The 24,750-nt window shown below is 43.9% G+C and overlaps 1 protein-coding gene across 9 annotated transcripts in view; it reads right to left on the reverse strand.

The window, feature by feature from the left end:
- The window catches only part of hydin (HYDIN axonemal central pair apparatus protein), a 981,559-nt gene that overhangs the window by 466,983 nt on the left and 489,826 nt on the right, over nucleotides 1-24,750 (reverse strand). For all 9 annotated transcript variants that reach the window (XM_072279252.1, XM_072279251.1, XM_072279249.1 and 6 more), the window contains one exon: nucleotides 4,405-4,614. In XM_072279252.1, coding sequence (XP_072135353.1) covers nucleotides 4,405-4,614 — 210 coding nt within the window. The remainder of the gene's footprint in view (nucleotides 1-4,404; nucleotides 4,615-24,750) is intronic.

Raw genomic sequence — 24,750 nt, forward strand, 5'->3', positions numbered from 1 at the left:
GTGTGTCAAAAACAAGCGGGCATAGGTTTACAGAGAAAATGGTTACTATTTGGACCTCACTGCCAAAGTTGCTGGTGGAATCACAGGCAATCAGTATGTTCAAGAGGCATTTAGATACAGACAAACAAGAGAATATCTGCAGATGCAGGAAATCCAAACAACACACACAAAAAGCTGGAAGAACTCAGCAGGCCAGGCAGCATCTATGGAAAAGAGTACAGTCGAAATTTTGGGCCGAGACCTTTCAGCGAGAGTGGAGAAAGAAAAGATGAGAAGTCAAAGTAAAAAGGTGGGGGGAAGGGAGGAAGAAGTACAAGGCAGTAGGTAGTAGGTTTTAGGTGAAACAGGGAGAGAGGGAGGGTTGAAGTAAAGAGCTGCGATGTCGATTACCGAAAGATATAAAGGCAATCAGTATGTTCAAGAGGTATTTAGCTAGACACAAACAAGAGAAGATCTGCAGATGCAGGAAATCCAAGCAACACACACAAAATGCTGGAGGAACTCAGCAAGCCAGGCAGAATCTATGGAAAAGATAGGGGGAGGAATACCAAAGGGAGGTGATGGGCAGCTAAGGAGATAAGGTGAGAGAGAGAGAAAATTGGAAATGAGGAATGGTGAAGGAGAGAGGTGAGCAATTACCAGAAGTTCAATAAATCGATGTTCATGCCATCAGGGTGGAGGCAACCCAGATAGAATATAAGATGTTGTTCCTCCAACCTGAGTGTGGTCTCATCCCAGCAGCAGAAGTGGCCATGGACTGACATGTTAGAATGGGAATGCAAAGTAGAATTAAAATGGATGGCCACCGGGATATCCTACTTTTTCTAGTGGACAGAGTGTAGGTGATCGGTGAAGCAGTCTCCCAATCTACATCTGGTCTCAACAATATACAGAAGGCCACACCGGGAGCACCGGAGACAGTAGATGACCCAAATAGACTCACAGGTGAAGTGTCACCTCACCTAGAAGGACTGTTTGGGGCACTGAATGGTAGTGAGGGAGGAGGTGTAGGGGCAGATAGGGCACTTGTTCCATATGCAAGGATAAGTACCATGAGGGATATCAGTGGGGGGGGAAACGAATGGACAAGGAATTTGCATAAGAAGTGATCCCTAAGGAAATCAGAAAGTGGAGGCAAGGGAATGATGAGCTTGGTGGTGAAATCCCGTTGGAAATAGTGGAAGTTAGAGGAGTTATGTGCTGGATGCGGAGGCTGGTGGTGTGAAAAGTGAGGGTAAGAGGAACCCTTTCCCCGGTGGGGTGGCAGAAGGATGAGGTGAAGGCAGACAAACACAAAATGGAAGAGATTCTAGTGAGGACAGAATTGATGGTGGAGGAAGAGATACCCCTTTCTTTGAAAAAGGAGGACATCTCAGTAGCTCTGGAATGAAAAACCTCATCCTGGAGCAGATGTGATGCAGATGGAGGAATTGAGAGAAGGGGAAAATATATTTACAGGTAACAGTGAGGGAAGAGGTATAGTCCACATAGCTACAAGAATCAGTGGGTTTATAAAAGGCATCAGAAGATAATCTGTTTCCAGAGACAGAGGCAGAGAGATTGAGAAAGGGGAGAGAGGTGTTGGAAATGGATCAGGTCAATTTCAGGGCAGGATGTCAGTTGGAGGCAAAGTTTGAAATCAACGAGCTCAGCATGGTGCAGGAAGCAGCACCAATGCAGTTGTTGGTGTGATGTAGGAAAAGTTGGGGAGTGATACTCGTGTAGGCTTGGACCATGGACTGTTCCACGTAGCCGACAAAAGGGCAGGCATAGCTGACCCATGGCTACACCTTTTGTTCGGAGGGAGAAGCAGAAAAGAAAATATTGAAAGTGAGGACCATTTCTGCCAGATGAGGAGAGTGGTGGTGGAGGGGAACTGTCTGTGTCTGGTGTCCAGAAAGAAATGGAGAGATTTGTGCCATTCCTGTTGGGGGAGTATAAGGAGTGGACATCTATAGTGAAAATGAGATGATCGGAGCCAGGGAACTTGAAATCATTGAAAAGATCAAGAGCTTGTGAAGTGTCAAGGATGTAGGTAGGAAGTGACTGAACTAGGGGGATAAAACTGAGTCGAGGTATGCAGATATAAGCACAGAAGGTGTAGAAGGATACAACATAATGGGAGCAAATGGGATTGGTGTGGACGGGCACAAAGGTCAGTATGGACATGATGAGCCACAAGGGCCTGATCCACTCTAAATCCACTCTCGATCAGAAATAGTACCATTATCCAATCCATGCCTCACCATCAACTCTCTTGAGGGGGACAACACTTGACCTCGTTGCCAAATGACTGAAGTGTCAATGGGGAATCAGTTTGAGAACAGGGACCATGATTCCATTTGTTTTAAAATGGTTAAAGAGATAGGACTGGTCTATAATATGAAATCCTAAATTGGGGAAAGGCTAATATTGATGACAAACTTGTTGGTTCATTAGAAGAAGCTGTGCACAGATAAAGGGATCTCAGCCAAGTGAAAGGCTTTTAAATAGTGATAGTGAGAGCCAAAGCCAGCAGGTTCTCATTAAATTGATTTATTATTATCACATGTAGCCAGGTACAGAGAAGAAAAAGTTTTGCATGCAATTCATACAGATCATTTCAATACATCAGTGCATTGAGGTAGTACAAGGGAAAAGAACATTGAAATGCAGAATTAAAGTGTGACAGTTACAGTAAAAGTGCAGTGCAGACAGATAGTAAAATGCCAGACCATGAAAAGTTAGACAGCGAAGCCAAGAGTTTCTCTTAACACACTCGGTGACTGGTCAGTAATTTTATTACAGTGGGATAGAAGCTGTCCTTGAACCTGGTGCATGTGTTTAGGCTTTTGTATCTTCTATTTGACGGGGTGTGGCAGGGAGGACAGGGATTGTCCAGGGTGGGTGGGGTCTTTGATTATGCTGGCTGCTTCACAGACGCGGCAAGAAGGGTAAAGAGAATTTTGTGGCGGGGAGGCTGATTTAGAGTGAAGGAGAAAGCTGACAGGTTTACGGAACCCTGGATGATGAGGGCTATTGAAGCTCTTGTTGGAAAAATAGAGACATAGGTCAGGTCTAGGCAGCTGGGTTCAAGCAAGTACTTTGAAAGGCATAAGGGATGTAGGAGTAAAGTAAATAAGGAAATCAGGAGGGCAAAATAGGGTATGAGATACACCTGGCAAATAAAGTAAAGGAAAAGCGTAATTAAGGAGAAACAGATACCCTTAAGTATCAATGTGATTATCTATGGATCAGGTTTTAAATGAATATATCTCAACTGTATTTACTGTGAAGGAGGTCATGGAAGCTCGAGAGCTCAGAGAAGAGAACAGTGATGTCCTGAAACAAATCAACATTACAAAAGAGAAAGTTTTGACAGTCCAGAGGCACATAAAAGTGGATAAACCCCAGAGCCTGACCAAACATATCCTAGAATGTTGTGGGAAGCAAGGATAGAAATGGATTAGGCTCTGGCAGAGATCTTTGTATCTTGGTTAGGCAGAGAGGAGGTACCGTAAGACTGGGGGATGGCTAATGTTGTGCCTTTATTCAGGAAAGGCTGCAAGAACAAGCCAGGAAATACAAGTTAATGACCCCAGCATCAGTGGAAAAGTTACTCAAGGGGATTGTGTGGGACAGAGTCTGCTGCTTACCAACATCATCTCCCTAATGCCTATCCTATTTACCAATTCTGTTCACCGTCCCAACCCTAGGAAATTATTCTTAGTGTTGATCCAACCAACTTCCAGTGCTCCAGCACCTGACATTCCATCCCTTCTGGTCTCTCTCTCAATTCTGGCCATCACATTTGCCTTCTCCGGGCAAAGGACAAACTGGAACAAGGGTCCTAAGCTTTCTAAACAGAGGCAAGTAGTTCAAAAGTCAAGGGATAATGCTAAACATTTCTGAAACACTGGTTGGGCCATGACTAGAACACTGCCACTCATTTTAGTCCCCACAATTTAAAAAAGATGTAAAGGTTTTTGACAGTTTCTGGAACAGTTGTAGTGGAATGGTTACAGTGCTAAAGGATTTCAGTTATGGTAATGAAGCAAAAAAACCTGAGCTTGTTTTTCTTGCAGCAAAGAAAGTCGTGAAGAGGCTTGTTTGTGGTGTACAATATTGGCATGGGCTTAGTTAGCTGAAAGCTCATACCATTAGCACAGGGCAGAGTGAGGAATTGAAATCATTAGTATAAATCCCGCGGTGATGTGTGTAATGAAAATAGCTATAATCTAGAACATATTTCCTGAAGATGTGGGAGATACAGATTCAAAGACAAACTTGATAAATATCTGAAAGAAAATTCATTGCAAAAGGCAATGGAAAAAGGGGGAGGAAAAGGCATTGGAAAATGGGGAAGGATGTCAAAGCTGAATGACCATCTGTTCTATAAGGATACTATAACTTTATTGCACTAACCTGATGGCCGTAGTCAATAATTTTTCTGTCAAATTCATACTCGATAAATGATGCCTCTCCTTTCAGGGTTATCTCATACGCTGGTCCACCTTCCACCTCACATACTGCTTTCACCTTGCTGCTGATGTTCACGTGCCCATAAAATGTAAAAGTCATTTGTTGACTTTCATTGGCTTGTAGAACACCAAACAATGGAAGGATGTCAAATACCTGTCACATACAGGAACATGCAATTGAAAGAAAAAAAGGAAATTCACAATTACCCAATACAAATTAAGCATTTTGGAAATACAAAAGCCTCCTGCAGGTGCAGGAAATCTAAAAAAATGCAGAAAAAGCTGCAAACACTTGTCAGGTCAGTTAGAATCTGTTGGAAGAGAAACAGAGTTAATATTTCAGATTAAAGACTCTTTGTCAAAATTGGGAAGGGTCAAAAGACACTGCAAGGAGAGAGGAGGAGGGGGCTGTCTCTAACAGGTTAAAATTGCGGTGACCGTTGGGATAGGCTGAAAACGGGGCTTGTCTATTTTCCCACCACCCTTATTCTCTTTATTTCACTGTGAAAGAAGGACGTACCCAGCCTGAGCTACCAGGTATGTCCATCTCGTTACATTTCACAACTCCCACATTCTTTTGTCGCAGTTCTCAATCTCTAGCTGTTCCCATTTAGTCATTGGGAAGAAAATCTTCTTCTACATCTTACTTATTTAGTGATATAGCATGGAGGAGGCTGCTCTGGACCTCCGAGCCACACCATAACCTTGATTAACCCTAACTTAATCATAGGACTGTTTACAATAACCTACCCGATACATATTTGGACTGTGGGAGGAAAGCAAAGCACCCGGAGGAAATCCGCACGTTCCATGGGAAGGCTGTAGAGAGACTACTTACAGAACAGAGCTGGAATTGAACTCCGAAGCCTGCAACACCCCGGGCTATAATATCATTGCAGTAACTGTCATGGTACTACCATGGCTATTTTATCCTCATTGGTATTTAAACACATCAGCACTTACTACCAACAGAGTGTTGCAAAACCTATATGTGGGAAGCCCAAACTGATTATTCCTACAGCGGGGATGAGTAGGGAGGTAAGATGAGAGAATGCCTGGTTGGCTGGGGTCTTTGATTATGCTGGCTGCTTTACAGAGGCAGTGACAGAGTCCATAGGGGAGGCTGGTTTCTCGGATTTCTCTATTGTGCTGAGCTACATTAACAGTTTCTTGTGATCATGAGCAGAGCAGTTGCCATACCATGCCATAATGTCTCCAGATTAGCATGTTTCCTGCAGTGCATCTGAAAAAATAGCATTACCCACAAGAAATTAATCTCAGGGTTCTACATGGTGACATATACATATGCACTTAGATAATAATTTTACTTTGAACTTTGGTGAGAGATAAAAGAGACATGCAGAATTCCTTTAGCTTCCTGAGAAAGCAGAAGCACTGATGCAGTAAACTATGACTGGTGCTTTTGTGTATTTGAGAGGATTAAAATGCAGTTGTTGAAATCATTAGCTTGAAATAATTTCGGTGGTCTTTACCAATGCAAAACAACTAACTCAGTTTTTGAGTATGCATTTTCAATTATGCAACTCACCATTGGGTAAATTTCCATCTAGCCCTTTCTACTGTCAGGAGCTATGGAACCAACCAACAATGGGGTGAGTGTGCCCCCACTCCCCATGTTACATGTTGTGCATCCTGCATTATTGATATTCTAATATTACAACTAATTTTCCGTTTCTCTCCTTCCGCTGGACTGAGATACAACCTCTGTTCGAAGACTGGTGCAGTGAACAGAATTGTGTTTTGTGCTCCATCACTGACCACAACCTGAAAACTTGTTCACCAGGAACAATACAGTGTGTCCACTACTCAACCTGATAACGGTGCCAACAGTCACTGTAAATTGGGACATGGAATGGCACAGATGATGAAAATGAAATCCAAACCAAAACAAAATCACCTAACATTTTTATAATCATAGAAAAGTACAGGCCAGAAACAGGCTCTTTGACCTATTATCAGTACCTCCAGTTGAACTCTGACTTTTTGTGTGCTTTCCATTAGTCGACAGTTTGTGGTTTTTTATTGCCATGTGCTCCTGTCCCCGTTCCGTCAATCTGTGGTTTTTTATTGCCATGTGCTCCTGTCCCCGTTCCGTCAATCTGTGGTTTTGTATTGCCATGTGCTCCTGTCCCTGTTCTGTCAGTCTGTGGTTTTGTATTGCCATGTGCTCCTGTCCTCACTCCATCACTCTGTGGTTTTGTATTGTCATGTGCTCCTGTCCTCACTCCATCAGTCTGTGGTTTTGTATTGCCATGTGCTCCTGTCCCCGTTCTGTCAGTCTGTGGTTTTGTATTGTCATGTGCTCCTGTCCCCACTCCGTCAGTCTGTGGTTTTGTATTGCCATGTGCTCCTGTCTCCACTCCATCAGTCTGTGGTTTTGTATTGCCATGTGCTCCAGTCCCCGTTCCGTCAGTCTGTGGTTTTGTATTGCCATGTGCTCCTGTCCCCGTTCTGTCAGTCTGTGGTTTTGAATTGTCATGTGCTCCTGTCCCCGTTCCGTCAGTCTGTGGTTTTTTATTGCCATGTGCTCCTGTCCCTGTTCCATCAGTCTGTGGTTTTGTATTGCCATGTGCTCCTGTCCCCGTTCTGTCAGTCTGTGGTTTTGTATTGTCATGTGCTCCTGTCCCTGTTCCATCAGTCTGTGGTTTTCTATTGCCATGTGCTCCTGTCTCTGTTCCGTCAGTCTGTGCTTTTGTATTTCCTCGTGCTCCTGTCCCCGTTCCGTCAATCTGTGGTTTTGTATTGTCATGTGCTCCTGTCCCCGTTCTGTCAGTCTGTGGTTTTGTATTGCCATGTGCTCCTGACCCTGTTCTGTCAGTCTGTGGTTTTGTATTGTCATGTGCTCCTGACCCTGTTCTGTCAGTCTGTGGTTTATTACTGCCATGTGCTCCTGTCCCTGTTCCATCAGTCTGTGGTTTTGTATTGCCATGTGCTCCTGACCCAACTCCATCAGTCTGTGGCTTTGTATTGCCATGTGCTCCTGTCCCCACTCCGTCAATCTGTGGTTTTGTATTGCCATGTGCTCCTGTCCCCGCTCCGTCAGTCTGTGGTTTTGTATTGCCATGTGCTCTTGACCCTGTTCCGTCAGTCTGTGGTTTTGTATTGCCATGTGCTCCTGTCCCTGTTCCGTCAGTCTGTGGTTTTGTATTGTCATGCGCTCCTGTCCCCACTCCGTCAGTCTGTGGTTTTGTATTGCCATGTGCTCCTGTCCCCACTCCGTCAGTCTGTAGTTTTTTATTGCCATGTGCTCCTGTCCCCACTCCATCAGTCTGCGGTTTTCTATTGCCTTGTGCTCCTGTCCCCGCTCCGTCAGTCTGTGGTTTTGTATTGTCATGTGCTCCTGTCTCCACTCCGTCAGTCTGTAGTTTTTTATTGCCATGTGCTCCTGTCCCCACTCCATCAGTCTGCGGTTTTCTATTGCCTTGTGCTCCTGTCCCCGCTCCGTCAGTCTGTGGTTTGTATTGTCATGTGCTCCTGACCCTGTTCTGTCAGTCTGTGGTTTTGTATTGCCATGTGCTCCTGTCCCCGTTCCGTCAGTCTGTGGTTTTGTATTGCCATGTGCTCCTGATCCCCACTCCGTCAGTCTGTGGTTTTTTATTGTCATGTGCTCCTGTCCCCGCTCCGTCAGTCTGTGGTTTTGTATTGCCATGTGATCCTGACCCTGTTCTGTCAGTCTGTGGTTTTGTATTGCCATGTGCTCCTGATCCCCACTCCGTCAGTCTGTGGTTTTTTATTGTCATGTGCTCCTGTCCCCGCTCCGTCAGTCTGTGGTTTTGTATTGCCATGTGCTCCTGACCCTGTTCTGTCAGTCTGTGGTTTTGTATTGCCATGTGCTCCTGTCTCCACTCCATCAGTCTGTGGTCTTGTATTGCCATGTGCTCCTGTCCCCGTTCCGTCAGTCTGTGGTTTTGTATTGTCATGTGCTCCTGTCCCCGTTCTGTCAGTCTGTGGTTTTGTATTGCCATGTGCTCCTGTCCCCACTCCGTCAGTCTGTGGTTTTGTATTGCCATGTGCTCCTGTCCCCGCTCCGTCAGTCTGTGGTTTTGTATTGTCATGTGCTCCTGACGCTACTCCGTCAGTCTGTGGTTTTGTATTGTCATGTACTCCTGTCCCCGTTCCGTTAGTCTGTGGGTTTGTATTGCCATGTGCTCCTGTCCCCATTCCGTCAGTCTGTGGTTTTGTATTGCCATGTGCTCTTGACCCTGTTCTGTCAGTCTGTGGTTTTTTATTGCCATGTGCTCTTGACCCTGTTCCATCAGTCTGTGGTTTTGTATTGCCATGTGCTCCTGTCTCCACTCGGTCAGTCTGTGGTTTTGTATTGCCATGTGCTCCTGTCCCCACTCCGTCAGTCTGTGGTTTTGTATTGCCATGTGCTCCTGTCCCCACTCCGTCAGTCTGTGGTTTTGTATTGTCATGTGCTCCTGTCCCCGTTCCGTCAGTCTGTGGTTTTGTATTGTCATGTGCTCCTGTCCCCACTCCGTCAGTCTGTGGTTTTTTATTGTCATGTGCTCCTGTCCCCGCTCCGTCAGTCTGTGGTTTTGTATTGCCATGTGCTCCTGACCAGACTCGGTCAGTCTGTGGTATTGAATGGCCATGTGCTCCTGTCCCCGTTCCGTCAGTCTGTGGTTTTGTATTGTCATGTGCTCCTGTCCCCACTCCGTCAGTCTGTGGTTTTGTATTGTCATGTGCTCCTGTCCCCACTCCATCAGTCTGTGGTTTTGTATTGTCATGTGCTCCTGACCACACTCGGTCGGTCTGTGGTTTTGTATTGTCATGTGTTCCTGTCTCCGTTCTGTCAGTCTGTGGTTTTGTATTGTCATGTGCTCCTGTCCCTGTTCTGTCAGTCTGTGGTCTTGTATTGCCATGTGCTCCTGTCTCCACTCCATCAGTCTGTGGTTTTGTATTGCCATGTGCTCCTTTCCCCGCTCCGTCAGTCTGTAGTTTTGTATTGTCATGTGCTCCTGTCCCCGCTCCGTCAGTCTGTGGTTTTGTATTGCCATGTGCTCCTGTCTCCGTTCTGTCAGTCTGTGGTTTTGTATTGTCATGTGCTGCTGACCGCACTCGGTCAGTCTGTGGTCTTGTATTGGCATGTGCTCCTGTCCCCGTTCCGTCAGTCTGTAGTTTTGTATTGCCATGTGCTCCTGTCCCCGTTCCGTCAGTCTGTGGTTTTGTATTGTCATGTGCTCCTGTCCTCGTTCCGTCAGTCTGTGGTTTTGTATTGCCATGTGCTCCTGTCCCCGTTCCGTCAGTCTGTGGTTTTGTATTGTCATGTGCTCCTGTCCCCGTTCCGTCAGTCTGTGGTTTTGTATTGTCATGTGCTCCTGTCTCCACTCTGTCAGTCTGTGGTTTTGTATTGTCATGTGCTCCTGTCCCCGTTCGGTCAGTCTGTGGTTTTGTATTGTCATGTGCTCCTGTCCCTGTTCCATCAGTCTGTGGTCTTGTATTGCCATGTGCTCCTGTCCCCGCTCCGTCAGTCTGTGGTTTTGTATTGTCATGTGCTCCTGTCCCTGTTCCCTTAATCTGTGGTCTTGTATTGCCATGTGCTCTTGACCCTGTTCTGTCAGTCTGTGGTTTTGTATTGCCATGTGCTCCTGTCCCCACTCCGGCAGTCTGTGGTTTTGTATTGCCATGTGCTCCTGTCTCCACTCCATCAGTCTGTGGTTTTGTATTGTCATGTGCTACTGTCCCTGTTCCGTCAGTCTGTGGTTTTTTATTGCCATGTGCTCCTGACCCTGTTCTGTCAGTCTGTGGTTTTGTATTGTCATGTGCTCTTGTCCCCACTCCGTCAGTCTGTGGTTTTGTATTGCCATGTGCTCCTGACCCTGTTCTGTCAGTCTGTGGTTTTGTATTGCCATGTGCTCCTGTCTCCACTCCGTCAGTCTGTGGTTTTGTATTGCCATGTGCTCCTGACCCTGTTCTGTCAGTCTGTGGTTTTGTATTGCCATGTGCTCCTGTCCCTACTCCGTCAGTCTGTGGTTTTGTATTGCCATGTGCTCCTGTCCCTACTCCGTCAGTCTGTGGTTTTGTATTGCCATGTGCTCCTGTCCCCGCTCCGTCAGTCTGTAGTTTTTTATTGCCATGTGCTCCTGTCCCCACTCCATCAGTCTGTGGTTTTGTATTGTCATGTGCTCCTGTCCCCGCTCCGTCAGTCTGTGGTTTTGTATTGCCATGTGCTCCTGTCCCCACTCCGTCAGTCTGTAGTTTTTTATTGCCATGTGCTCCTGTCCCCACTCCATCAGTCTGTGGTTTTGTATTGTCATGTGCTCCTGTCCCCGCTCCGTCAGTCTGTGGTTTTGTATTGCCATGTGATCCTGACCCTGTTCTGTCAGTCTGTGGTTTTGTAGTGCCATGTGCTCCTGACCCTATTCTGTCAGTCTGGGGTTTTGTATTGCCATGTGCTCCTGTCTCCACTCCATCAGTCTGTGGTTTTGTATTGCCATGTGCTCCTGACCCTGTTCTGTCAGTCTGTGGTTTTGTATTGCCATGTGCTCCTGTCCCCGCTCCGTCAGTCTGTGGTTTTGTATTGTCATGTGCTCCTGACCCTACTCCGTCAGTCTGTGGTTTTGTATTGTCATGTACTCCTGTCCCCGTTCCGTTAGTCTGTGGGTTTGTATTGCCATGTGCTCCTGTCCCCATTCCGTCAGTCTGTGGTTTTGTATTGCCATGTGCTCTTGACCCTGTTCTGTCAGTCTGTGGTTTTTTATTGCCATGTGCTCTTGACCCTGTTCCATCAGTCTGTGGTTTTGTATTGCCATGTGCTCCTGTCTCCACTCGGTCAGTCTGTGGTTTTGTATTGCCATGTGCTCCTGTCCCCACTCCGTCAGTCTGTGGTTTTGTATTGCCATGTGCTCCTGTCCCCACTCCGTCAGTCTGTGGTTTTGTATTGTCATGTGCTCCTGTCCCCGTTCCGTCAGTCTGTGGTTTTGTATTGTCATGTGCTCCTGTCCCCACTCCGTCAGTCTGTGGTTTTTTATTGTCATGTGCTCCTGTCCCCGCTCCGTCAGTCTGTGGTTTTGTATTGCCATGTGCTCCTGACCAGACTCGGTCAGTCTGTGGTATTGAATGGCCATGTGCTCCTGTCCCCGTTCCGTCAGTCTGTGGTTTTGTATTGTCATGTGCTCCTGTCCCCACTCCGTCAGTCTGTGGTTTTGTATTGTCATGTGCTCCTGTCCCCACTCCATCAGTCTGTGGTTTTGTATTGTCATGTGCTCCTGACCACACTCGGTCGGTCTGTGGTTTTGTATTGTCATGTGTTCCTGTCTCCGTTCTGTCAGTCTGTGGTTTTGTATTGTCATGTGCTCCTGTCCCTGTTCTGTCAGTCTGTGGTCTTGTATTGCCATGTGCTCCTGTCTCCACTCCATCAGTCTGTGGTTTTGTATTGCCATGTGCTCCTTTCCCCGCTCCGTCAGTCTGTAGTTTTGTATTGTCATGTGCTCCTGTCCCCGCTCCGTCAGTCTGTGGTTTTGTATTGCCATGTGCTCCTGTCTCCGTTCTGTCAGTCTGTGGTTTTGTATTGTCATGTGCTGCTGACCGCACTCGGTCAGTCTGTGGTCTTGTATTGCCATGTGCTCCTGTCCCCGTTCCGTCAGTCTGTAGTTTTGTATTGCCATGTGCTCCTGTCCCCGTTCCGTCAGTCTGTGGTTTTGTATTGTCATGTGCTCCTGTCCTCGTTCCGTCAGTCTGTGGTTTTGTATTGCCATGTGCTCCTGTCCCCGTTCCGTCAGTCTGTGGTTTTGTATTGTCATGTGCTCCTGTCCCCGTTCCGTCAGTCTGTGGTTTTGTATTGTCATGTGCTCCTGTCTCCACTCTGTCAGTCTGTGGTTTTTTATTGTCATGTGCTCCTGTCCCCGTTCCATCAGTCTGTGGTTTTGTATTGTCATGTGCTCCTGTCCCCGTTCCGTCAGTCTGTGGTTTTGTATTGTCATGTGCTCCTGTCCCTGTTCCATCAGTCTGTGGTCTTGTATTGCCATGTGCTCTTGACCCTGTTCTGTCAGTCTGTGGTTTTGTATTGCCATGTGCTCCTGTCCCCACTCCGGCAGTCTGTGGTTTTGTATTGCCATGTGCTCCTGTCTCCACTCCATCAGTCTGTGGTTTTGTATTGTCATGTGCTACTGTCCCTGTTCCGTCAGTCTGTGGTTTTTTATTGCCATGTGCTCCTGACCCTGTTCTGTCAGTCTGTGGTTTTGTATTGTCATGTGCTCTTGTCCCCACTCCGTCAGTCTGTGGTTTTGTATTGCCATGTGCTCCTGTCCCCGCTCCGTCAGTCTGTGGTTTTGTATTGCCATGTGCTCCTGTCCCTACTCCGTCAGTCTGTGGTTTTGTATTGTCATGTGCTCCTGTCCCTGTTCTGTCAGTCTGTGGTTTTGTATTGTCATGTGCTCCTGTCCCCTTTCCGTTAGTCTGTGGTTTTGTATTGTCATGTGCTCCTGTCTCCACTCTGTCAGTCTGTGGTTTTGTATTGTCATGTGCTCCTGTCCCCGTTCGGTCAGTCTGTGGTTTTGTATTGTCATGTGCTCCTGTCCCTGTTCCATCAGTCTGTGGTCTTGTATTGCCATGTGCTCCTGTCCCCGCTCCGTCAGTCTGTGGTTTTGTATTGTCATGTGCTCCTGTCCCTGTTCCCTTAGTCTGTGGTCTTGTATTGCCATGTGCTCTTGACCCTGTTCTGTCAGTCTGTGGTTTTGTATTGCCATGTGCTCCTGTCCCCACTCCGGCAGTCTGTGGTTTTGTATTGCCATGTGCTCCTGTCTCCACTCCATCAGTCTGTGGTTTTGTATTGTCATGTGCTACTGTCCCTGTTCCGTCAGTCTGTGGTTTTTTATTGCCATGTGCTCCTGACCCTGTTCTGTCAGTCTGTGGTTTTGTATTGTCATGTGCTCTTGTCCCCACTCCGTCAGTCTGTGGTTTTGTATTGCCATGTGCTCCTGTCCCCGCTCCGTCAGTCTGTGGTTTTGTATTGCCATGTGCTCCTGTCCCTACTCCGTCAGTCTGTGGTTTTGTATTGTCATGTGCTCCTGTCCCTGTTCTGTCAGTCTGTGGTTTTGTATTGTCATGTGCTCCTGTCCCCTTTCCGTTAGTCTGTGGTTTTGTATTGTCATGTGCTCCTGTCCCCACTCTGTCAGTCTGTGGTTTTGTATTGTCATGTGCTCCTGTCCCCGCTCCGTCAGTCTGTGGTTTTGTATTGCCATTTGCTCCTGTCCCTGTTCCATCAGTCTGTGGTTTTGTATTGTCATGTGCTCCTGTCCCCTTTCCGTTAGTCTGTGCTTTTGTATTGTCATGCGCTCCTGTCCCCACTCCGTCAGTCTGTGGTTTTGTATTGCCATGTGCTCCTGTCCCCACTCCGTCAGTCTGTAGTTTTTTATTGTCATGTGCTCCTGTCCCCACTCCATCAGTCTGTGGTTTTGTATTGCCTTGTGCTCCTGTCCCCGTTCCGTCAATCTGTGGTTTTGTATTGCCATGTGCTCCTGTCCCCGTTCCGTCAGTCTGTGGTTTTGTATTGCCATCCTGTCCCTGTTCTGTCAGTCTGTGGTTTTGTATTGCCATGTGCTCCTGTCCCCGTTCCGTCAGTCTGTGGTTTTGTATTGCCATGTGCTCCTGTCCCCACTCCGTCAGTCTGTGGTTTTCTATTGCCATGTGCTCCTGTCCCCATTCCGCCAGTCTGTGGTTTTGTATTGTCATGTGCTCCTGACCACACTCGGTCGGTCTGTGGTTTTGTATTGTCATGTGTTCCTGACCACACTCGGTCGGTCTGTGGTTTTGTATTGTCATGTGCTCCTGTCTCCGTTCTGTCAGTCTGTGGTTTTGTATTGTCATGTGCTCCTGACCACACTCGGTCAGTCTGTGGTCTTGTATTGCCATGTGCTCCTGTCTCCACTCCATCAGTCTGTGGTTTTGTATTGCCATGTGCTCCTTTCCCCGCTCCGTCAGTCTGTAGTTTTGTATTGTCATGTGCTCCTGTCCCCGCTCCGTCAGTCTGTGGTTTTGTATTGCCATGTGCTCCTGTCTCCGTTCTGTCAGTCTGTGGTTTTGTATTGTCATGTGCTGCTGACCACACTCGGTCAGTCTGTGGTCTTGTATTGCCATGTGCTCCTGTCCCCGTTCCGTCAGTCTGTAGTTTTGTATTGCCATGTGCTCCTGTCCCCGTTCCGTCAGTCTGTGGTTTTGTATTGTCATGTGCTCCTGTCCTCGTTCCGTCAGTCTGTGGTTTTGTATTGTCATGTGCTCCTGTCCCTACTCATGTTCTACTCCAGCCACTGTATTACTGAGTATTCCCTGTCTCATCTGCTTCTCATTATTACCTGTTTTGCTGCCACTTCTGTCTCATTGTGCTCCACCTATCATCTGCCTCTCTGTCTATTGCTCAGCGTATCTCAGTGCTGTGTTTTCATCTGTTTGTTGCCAGATTGTGCCAGTGAATTTTCCTGAGCCTTTCCAGCATTTGTATCTGTTCTCTCTCTGTATGAATATCAACTCTGCCTGTTTCCTGATTCTGGGTTTTGGATTTCTCTGGATGTTTTGACCTCTGCCTGATCTTTGTTGCCAACTTTGTATGCACCTCTGGATTTGTTACTCAATTAATATCACTGTGTGCACAGTACTGGGTCTGCGATTGTATCCCTGCTCCAGTGCCCTGATACCCATCTTATCTGTGCCTAACCATTGAAATTGCCTAATCCCATCTACCTGAACCCAGACAATACCCCTCGCATCCATGTTATAATCCAAAGTTCTCTTAAGCAGAGAAATCATCTCACATGCACCAGTTCATTTCGCGCTCTCACGAACCTCTGGGTGTAGAAATTTCCTCTCAAGTTCCCCTTAAACTTTTCACCTTTCAGCCTTAACCCATGATCTCCAGTTGAAGTCCCACACAACCTCAATGGAGTACGCCTGCTTGCGTTTATCTTATCTATCTATCATCTCAAACATGTTAAGGAGGGGCACTGAAGCAAATATCATTGGAATTCTCAATCACGAGACTTCCGGGGTCATCAAGGGAATGGCGGCGTAAGGAAAAGGTCTCTCAACAAAAAAGAAGGTAAACTGCCCCAAGATCAAATTTAGACAAATACTTAATATTGTATAACTATATTAATAAAAGGGGCAAGGATGATGTCTAAGAACAAGATTAAAAAGTCCGCTCCGAAGGCTGATAAACATAAAGAGACGCAGCAAGGCGACCGGCCTAGCTCCCCCACGGCAAGCCAGGACGGAGATAATGAGGGGGAATCGGTGCCTCTGCCTTTGATTCTCGGAGAGTTCCGACAAGATAACAGCAAACAGCTGTAAGATACTAAAGGAGAAATAGTAAAAACTAACTCGCGGATAGATGAAGCCGAAGCGAGGATTGTTGGAATTGAAGAGAAGCTACAAAACGCAGAGGAGGTGATAGCAGAAATGCTAAAGCTGCAAGAGCAGCTCCAGTGGAAACTAATAGACCAAGAAGGCCGCTCGAGAAGGGAAAATGTGAGGATCTCCGGAGTTCCCGAAGGAACTGAAGGTAAACCCGGATTGATGATTCCCTTCATAGAGAAGCTGCTTAGAGAGAACCTTGATATACCGGCCGCAAAAGACCTACAGATAGAAAGATCTCACCGCGCATTGGCACCACAGCCTCCGGCAGGCGCCCAGCCCAGATCGATTCTGGTCAGATTTCTCAGTTACAGAACAAAGGAAGAGGTGCTTAAAAGGGCATGGCAAAAGAAAGATTTCATGTGGAACAACTGTAAAATCAGTTTAGACCACGATTACGCACCGGGGATTCTTGCCAGACGGAAGGAATATACGGTAACACGGAGAGTCTTGAAGGAAAACAACATCAGATTCCAGACCCTGTATCCAGCTCGGCTGAGAGTCTTTTACGACAAAGGGACAAAAACTTACACTACGGTGGAGGAGGCAACATTGGACCTGGCGGACCGGGGACTACTTATTAAAGTTATCACCCAACCGGAGTCGCTACTGGAGAGGATTCGGCAGAAGTCATGGCAGTTAGTGGGGCGAGGACGCTCCACACGAACCAGAGTGTCAAACTACAAGGAAAAGCTGCAAATATTCAGACGCGAATGTACAGAGAATACAGAGTAATTAAGAGAAATGACTGAAAAGAGTAAATCGGACTTAAAGGTAAAATGAAAACTGGTAACTGAAAATAAACTAGGAGGAATAACTTGAATGATAGCAATATGGTCGAGACATAAATAGGAGAAAATTCTCTATGATTATTCAAACTGCTGAGGGCCCTCTAACACAAGGTGAAGATAGAGGTTATCCCTCTGAACTGAGGCGGGTCGGTGCTCAGGCCTCACTGTGGGAAGTCGGGAAAAATTTTCAAATGTTACACGTTCAAAAATGTCTAGGGTGTGGTTATATGTCTTGGTTTACTGTTGAGAAGGGATTGCTTATTGTTTGGTTAGAAAAGGAGAGTTTTTTTCTACTAGAGAAAAATGCAAACTGAATTGGTAAAAATAATTTCCTATAATGTTAATGGGGTTTTGAATCCAATTAAAAGAAATAAGATTATGTCTAAATTGAAAAAAGAGAGGGCACAAATAGCTTTCCTCCAGGAAACACATATGAGCCAATCTGAACATGGAAAATTAAAAAGAATGGGCTTTAAGCATGTATTTTATTCATCATATAAATTGAGTCACAAAAGAGGGGTAGCTACTTTAATATCAAGTACTCTTAATTATGAACATATTTCAGAGACTAAAGACAAAGAAGGACGGTTCGTAAAAATCACAGGAAGAATAGAAAGTACAGAAATAACATTGCAGAATGTTTATGCTCCTCCAGGTTGTGAATGGTCATTTTATAGACACATTTTTGACCTAATGGTCAGTTCTCAAGGGGTAGTAATTTGTGGAGGGGATTTTAATATTAGATTAAATCTTATATTAGATTCTTCAAGAATAGTTACTCAGAATAAACCTCTGACTCGGAAAGTGAATTCATTGATGGAGGAGTTGGGAATTATAGATGTTTAGAGGGAATTACACCCTACTAGTAAAGATTATACATATTACTCTTTCCCTCATTCAGCCTATTCAAGGATAGACTATTTCTTTATCTTTAATACAGATAGACTCAGGATAAAAAACTGTAATATTGCAACAATTGATCTGTCAGATCATAGCCCAGTCTCCATGTCTCTAATCCTGGAAAGGAAAATGAGGAAAACACTATGGAGGCTAAACTCACATATACTCAATAACCCGAAAGTAATGGAGAGATTAAGGGGAGAAATCAAAGAATATCTAGACCTTAATGACACGGGAGAAACATCACCAGTGATCTTATGGGATACATTGACAGCTGTACTGAGAGGGAAAATGATTTCCATTACCACTCACATGAAAAAAATCAATGCACAAAAATTAGCAGACCTTCAAGGAAAATTAAAACAACTTCAAGTTGTAGATAGCAACAAAAGTAATTCAAATCGAAAACAGGAAATTAGGAAATTGCAAAGTGAAATTGACGCTATTTATACGTTGGAAACTCAAAGAAATTTTCTTTACCTGAGACAAAAGAATTATGAAGTAGGAGGTAAATCAGCTAGATTATTAGCATATAAATTACGAAAACAACAAGCAGACAATACAATTCATAAAATAAAGAATTCAAAGACAAAGCTTGTGGAGAGTACAATAGGGAAAATTCAAGAGAGTTTTGAAACATATTATCGAGAGCTGTACTCCCAACCCCGGGCCCCCAATGAGCCCTATATAGACAGTGTATTGAATTTTTTAGATCTACCTAAACTTACAGATTTACAAAATGAAAGTTTATTAGAACCAGTAACTGTCAAAGAACTGAACGTAGCCATCTCTAGGTTAAAGGCTGGAAAGTCCCTGGGTTCTGATGGGTTTACCTCAGAGTGGTACAAGTCCCTGAAGACACAGTTAGCCCCATTACTACTTAACACCTTTAATTGGATCTTGCAGAGAGGAGAAACTCCACCTTCCTGGAGAGAAGCGATTATTTCAGTTATTCCTAAAGAGGGTAAAGATAAACTAGAATGTGGCAATTATCGGCCAATTAGTGTTCTTAATTTAGATTACAAAATATTTACATCTATATTAGCGCGCAGATTGGAAAAGTTTTTACCTGGCCTAATCCACTTAGACCAGACTGGATTTATTCAACAAAGACAAACACAGGACAGCATAAGGAGAACTCTGCACATATTAGAACAGGTTAATAAGAACGAGACAGAGACAATGGTAGTAGGATTGGACGCTGAGAAAGCTTTTGATTCGGTTAGTTGGGCATTCCTATACAGAGTGTTAGGAAGATTCGGCTTTCAAGAAAAGTTTATTAAAGTAATTCAGACTCTATATGACAGCCCTACAGCCCGAATTAAGATAAATGGGGACCTCTCTGACTCCATCTTAGAGAGAGGCACTAGACAGGGATGCCCAATTTCTCCTCTCCTTTTTGCGCTATATATTAAACCGCTTGCCCAACTAATAAGACAGAGCGAAATCGTAAAAGGTATCAAAGTGGCAGGGATTGAACAGAAAGTGGCGTTATTCGCAGATGATGTTTTGGTCTATCTGAGTGAACCAGAAAAATCATTTATAGGATTGTTTACACTGTTGGATGACTTTGGGAAAATATCAGGTTATAAAATAAATGTAAAGAAAATGCAGGTTATGTCCCTAAATTATACACCATCCAAAAAATTGCAGGATACATACGATCTTAAGTGGGAAGCTAAATCATTAAAATATCTAGGAATAACCCTGCCGAAGGATCTTTCAACACTGTCACAGGTAAATTATGGGCCATTAATCTCAGAGATAAAAGCAGATATGCATAGATGGAATCTTATCCCCTTTTTAAGTTTAAATTCAAGGATAAATACTATAAAAATGAATATTCTTCCTCGGTTACTGTATCTTTTCCGTATTTTGCCGGTGGAGGTGGATGATAATCAATTCAGGGAATGGGACAAATGGATTTCCCGCTTCATTTGGCAAGGAAAGAAACCTAGAATTCGATATAACACCTTACAGTTAGGGAAGGAAGGAGGAGGTATGGTTCTTCCTTGCCTGAGAAATTATTTTTATGCCTCACAGATAACCCCTCTATTATATTGGTGTAATAGGGAATATAAGGCTAGATGGAAGGAAATAGAATTTGGATTAGTTGACAGATTTCTCTACAGGCCTCAATAGCTGACAAAGGATTGATGGCCCAGTTGGAAAAATTTAAAAACAGTTGGATAAATCTTACATTAAAAGTATGGCAGAAGGTGGTTAATTCATGTGGAATTAATAACATGTTAAAACTCTTTAGATGGTGTGCATATGATACCAAATTCCTTCCCAACAGAGGAGATAAAAGATTTGAGCTATGGATAAAGAAAGGTCTTACAACCTACCTCTCATTTATAGATAAAAAAGTATTACAAAGTTTCCAAATCCTGTAGGACAAACATGGCCTAGAACATAATGACTTTTTTAGGTACCTTCAAGTACGAAACTATGTTAACCAGGGTTGTAGATATACAGACCTATCAACAGTAGAATTAGAATTTTTCAAGATTCTGAATTCGGCTTGCAGTTCAATACCTTGTAAATCAGTTTCTCGATTATATAATGCACTCTCCCATGCTAAAAATGTAAATACACTGTATATTAAAGAGAAGTGGGAGAAAGAAGCGGAGTTGGTACTTTCAGAGGAGGCTTGGGGGAAAATCTGCAGCTTTCAATGGTTCTTGACTAATTCTTTGACTTGGAGAGAACATTGTTGGAAAAACATTATAAGATACTTCAAGACCCCATATCAGGAAAAATATAAAGATACAAATGTGATGTGTTGGAGAAGGTGCGGCTCCAAGGAGGCAAATCATTTTCATATTTTCTGGGATTGCCCTAAATTAAGTCGATATTGGGAAAGTATTCATAGGACATTAGTTAAGGTACTTAGGTCCCAGATACCTCTGAACTTTGAGACGCTCTATTTGGGGCATGTATTATTTCTTGAACAGAAGGAAGATATAAAGTTGCTGCAGGCCCTCTTAGCGGCAAGTAAGAAATCAATCACTAGAAAATGGCTAAATCCAATACCACCTACATTAGAAGATTGGTACGAAATTATCTTGGAAATATTTAAAATGGAAAAGTTGACTTACTCCCTGAGAATTCAAAAAGAAAAATTTTATCAAATCTGGATTAAATGGATTGAATATATAACCCCAATGCGAGCAGACTTTAGATGACTCTCCTAATGATTTATACTGCTCTTCTCATCAACACAGTAATATTGCTAACGTAAGCACCCCTAGTCTAAATGTCTTTTTTTTTGGTTTTCTTTTGGAAAATAGAGAATTAACACTAGTAAAGGGAAAGATTTGGGAAAGGGATAAAAAAATGAAAAAATTAAGTAAATAAGTACATAGGGATTGGATAATTATGTCTGCGGGCAGGAGCAAGCATGAACAAATTAGGATATAAACACCTACAATGGTTGTTACATAGGCTTATATACAACATTTTGGACCAGTGGAAATGGTCCAGAAGGGTTATATGGAAACTATAATTACCATTTTGCTTAACAACTAATTCCATTACTTAGCCTAATAGGTTAGATTTACCACAGTACATAATTATCTATTTAAGTGTTTATTTTCCTTTTATATCATCTCAATATGTACTTAAGAATGTATAAATAATTGTAGTTTTATACATATAAAAAAATGGAAAAGGTAAAAAAAAGGAATTCTCAATCACTGTAATTTGACTAGATGAAACTAAATTTCTGTGTGTAGGATACATCCAATGATGCGCTGGTAAATTCCAATCCCATCCAAATAGCTTGATGTGAATGAATAAAAATCTCTCTGTCTAGACTTGGAATGATGGTAGATGGGTATGTGGAAACAAATATTATTGATCCTTCATTTGATTTTGAAATTTCTGTATTTTCCATCGGTATTTTTAAGCTCTAACAGGCCTTTCAACTGGACAAAACATGGCTACAAGTTTTGGACATAGGCTGTGATCAAACAGCTTGCTGTGGTTTTGGAGTTAGCTATTTTCTACCTGTGAGGGTATTTAAAGCCTAATTCAAAAGGCAGTAATCCCAATGATGTATCACTGCACTCACCAGGGAGTCAACCTGGATAAAATATAAATGTCAGCTCTGCCAGCTACGCACTTAGGCTTAAAACCTGGTGCCCCCTATGGTAGCTTTCACTCTTGAACATAGATATCTCACAGTGACATTGAAGAAGTGGCTGTCATTTATAATTTACGTGTTAAGAGTTATGCTTGTTATTTCTATAATTGGAGACAATCAGTATTTGAGTGACTATGATTAGTTGAGTTTAGTGGTCTAGAAACTGTAGGACACTTGAATTACACACCACAGCACACTGCTTTGGTGAGAGAGAAAGTAAGGAAAGCTACTATCAGCTTTGCACACAACCTCAAGGCAGCCATCGCGGGGACTTGAGTTTATCCTGAATAGAGGATACTAAATATTGGAAACTAAATATTATGTATCACTAATACTGTAATATTGTATTAATGTGGTCTTGTAATCACTGAATAAATCAACGTTGGCAAAGTTGATGATAGTAGGGGCCTTGAACGAAACTCATGCAGTCGTTCCTTTGTGAGCACACACCATCGCAGAGGTGGAGGGAAGAGGATTGACAGCAGGAGTGGGGGAAAGGGGGCTGAGGATTAGTTGATCAATGGCAAGGAAAGGATGAGTCAGGAGAATAACTGGATCAGGCTGGGGAACCAATGGGAAAAGTCATTGTTCGAGAAGAGGATTAGGAGCAGCTGAAAACAAGGTGGATAGGTGGGATAGTGATAAGTCCACATGACCATCAAGAGGAACACCCATGGACAGATTAAATGGAAGAAGATGCAGAGATCAGACTTGTAGCCATTATAGGGTACAGAACTGTTTAAACGACAACGTCAGATGGAAAACCAATGTACCTTAAGGTGGAACCGAGATTGTTTCGGCCTGCTGATAAATCCCACTCATGATGGTTGCTGCAGAACCTGTAGCTTCGAACCATAAACATACCTGTGGCAGGGTCTGCACGCCACTTCTTCCTATACGATGAAACCTAACGGCATAAATGGCCGTAACAGTTCACTCCCAAAGGAGCTCCACACCTTTTATGCACACCTTGGAAAGAAGAATAGAACTACACCTGTGCAAATCCCCACAGCAACTAGGAGCATCATTTATACTGGTTCCCAAGAAGAGCAGGGTAAGCTGCCTCAATGACTATCACCCGATAGCAATCACATCCACTGTAATGAAATGCTTTGAGAGGTTGATCATGGCTAGAAGTAACTCCTGCCTGAACTAATAACTGGAACCACTGCAATTAGCCTCGCATCACAATAGGTCTACAGTGGAAGCAATCTCTCTGGCTTTCCATTCGGCTTTGGATCACCTGGTCAACAGCAATACCTACGTGAGGCTGTTTTTCAATGATTACAGCTCACTGTTCAACACCATCATCTGGTCAGTACTAACCAACAGGCTTCAAAACCTAGCATCTGTACCTCCCTCTGCAGCTGGATTCTTGACTTCCTTGTCGGGAGACCACAGTTAACGTGGATCAGTCATAACGTCTCCTCCTCCCTGACAATCAACACAGGTGCAACTCCAGGATACAGACTTAGCTCACTGCTCAACTCTCTCTCTACATTCATGACTGGGTGGTCAGGCACAGCTTAAATGTCATCTATCAATTTGCCGGTAACACCACTGTTGTTGGCAAAGCATGGTAGAACCGGTTAAAGCTAGTGTATGACGGGATACTTGACCACTCTGGAGCAGCTCAACTTAAGACTGCAGATGCAAGTCGAGAATAACTTTGGATGATAAGTGCAGTGCCAGGAATTCAAACTAACAAGATATTAAGCCCCTGGGACCAGGAGGGAGGATGCGCCTGGGGATAAATTATGAGTCCTGATAACAGGAAACAGAGAGGACTGTTAGACTCATGCTCAGAGGTAAACCATGAGTCCTGATAACAGGGAACAGTGTGAGACTTGAGCTGAGAGATAATTGACACGTCTTTTAATTGATTAATCATGCACTGACTGCAGGATGCTAAACAAAGTTATGTGAAATTGTTTGACTTGCCATATAAATATGAGCTCTATATAACCAAAAAATCAGAGCTCTGGTGGAGGTGGAGACTGCTGCAGACTCTCCATGATATCATGTTAAACTCTTAAAACGAAGCTCAAAGTCACTCTGGTGTTCTCAGTTAGTATTTCCATGACACAGTCTCAGTTGCACCAGCATTACATTCCACATCAGCAAGAACAAAGATTTGGTTGTAGACTTTAGGAAAGGGAAGTCAGGGGAACACACAACAGCCCTCATCGAGGGGTCAGCGGTGGGGAAGGTGAGCAGCTTCAAGTTACTGATATCAACATCTCAGAAAATCTATCCTGGGCCCAAGATATTGTTGTAATCATGAGGTTTAACAATCAAAACAGTCAGGTTGTCTCATGAGGAAAGATTGGACTGACTGGTTTCAATCCATTGAAATGAAAAGGGACTTGTTTGAAATACATCAGAACCTGAGGGTTCTTGGTAGTGTGGATATGCAGAGTATCAACTGTTCAAAACTGGCAAAAGGCTAATTTTTAATAGAGTTGACAAAGAAACAACATGGGCTCCCTTGAATGGTCAAATTGTCCATTTTCATGGTCATAATGGTACCGTTCTGTATAGTTTTTAAACTGTACACAGCCTTCACATTTCAGGAACAGCTTTGTCCCCTTCATCATAAGATTTCTGAAAGGGTAATAAGAACTTAAGGAATAGGAGCAGGAGTAGGCCATCCGGCCCATCGAGCCTGCCCCGCCATTCAATAAGATCATGGCTGATCTGTCCGTAAACTCAGCTCCATCTACCGGCCATGAACAATGAACCCATCAACACCACCTCTCTTTTTTTCTTTTTTTTAATCCCTCTTTACATTATATATATTTATTCTTGACATTTACAGTTTTTATTATTATGTATTACAATGCACTGCTGCCACACAGAAACAATTTTATGACATATTAAACTTGGTTCTGATTCTGAGTCTGCCCTCTGTTACTAAATTACCCCACTATAAAGAATCAGCATTACATCCTTTGCTTTCTATTCTAAAGCTCTCAAAATGAATGCTAAGAATGCATTGGCCTTACTCACCACTAACTCAACCTGCAAGTTAACATTCAGGGAATCCAGCATGATGACTCTGAAGTCCATTCACATCTCTGGT

This window comes from Mobula birostris, chromosome 15 (genome assembly GCF_030028105.1).
Source record: "Mobula birostris isolate sMobBir1 chromosome 15, sMobBir1.hap1, whole genome shotgun sequence".
NCBI lineage: Eukaryota > Metazoa > Chordata > Chondrichthyes > Myliobatiformes > Myliobatidae > Mobula > Mobula birostris.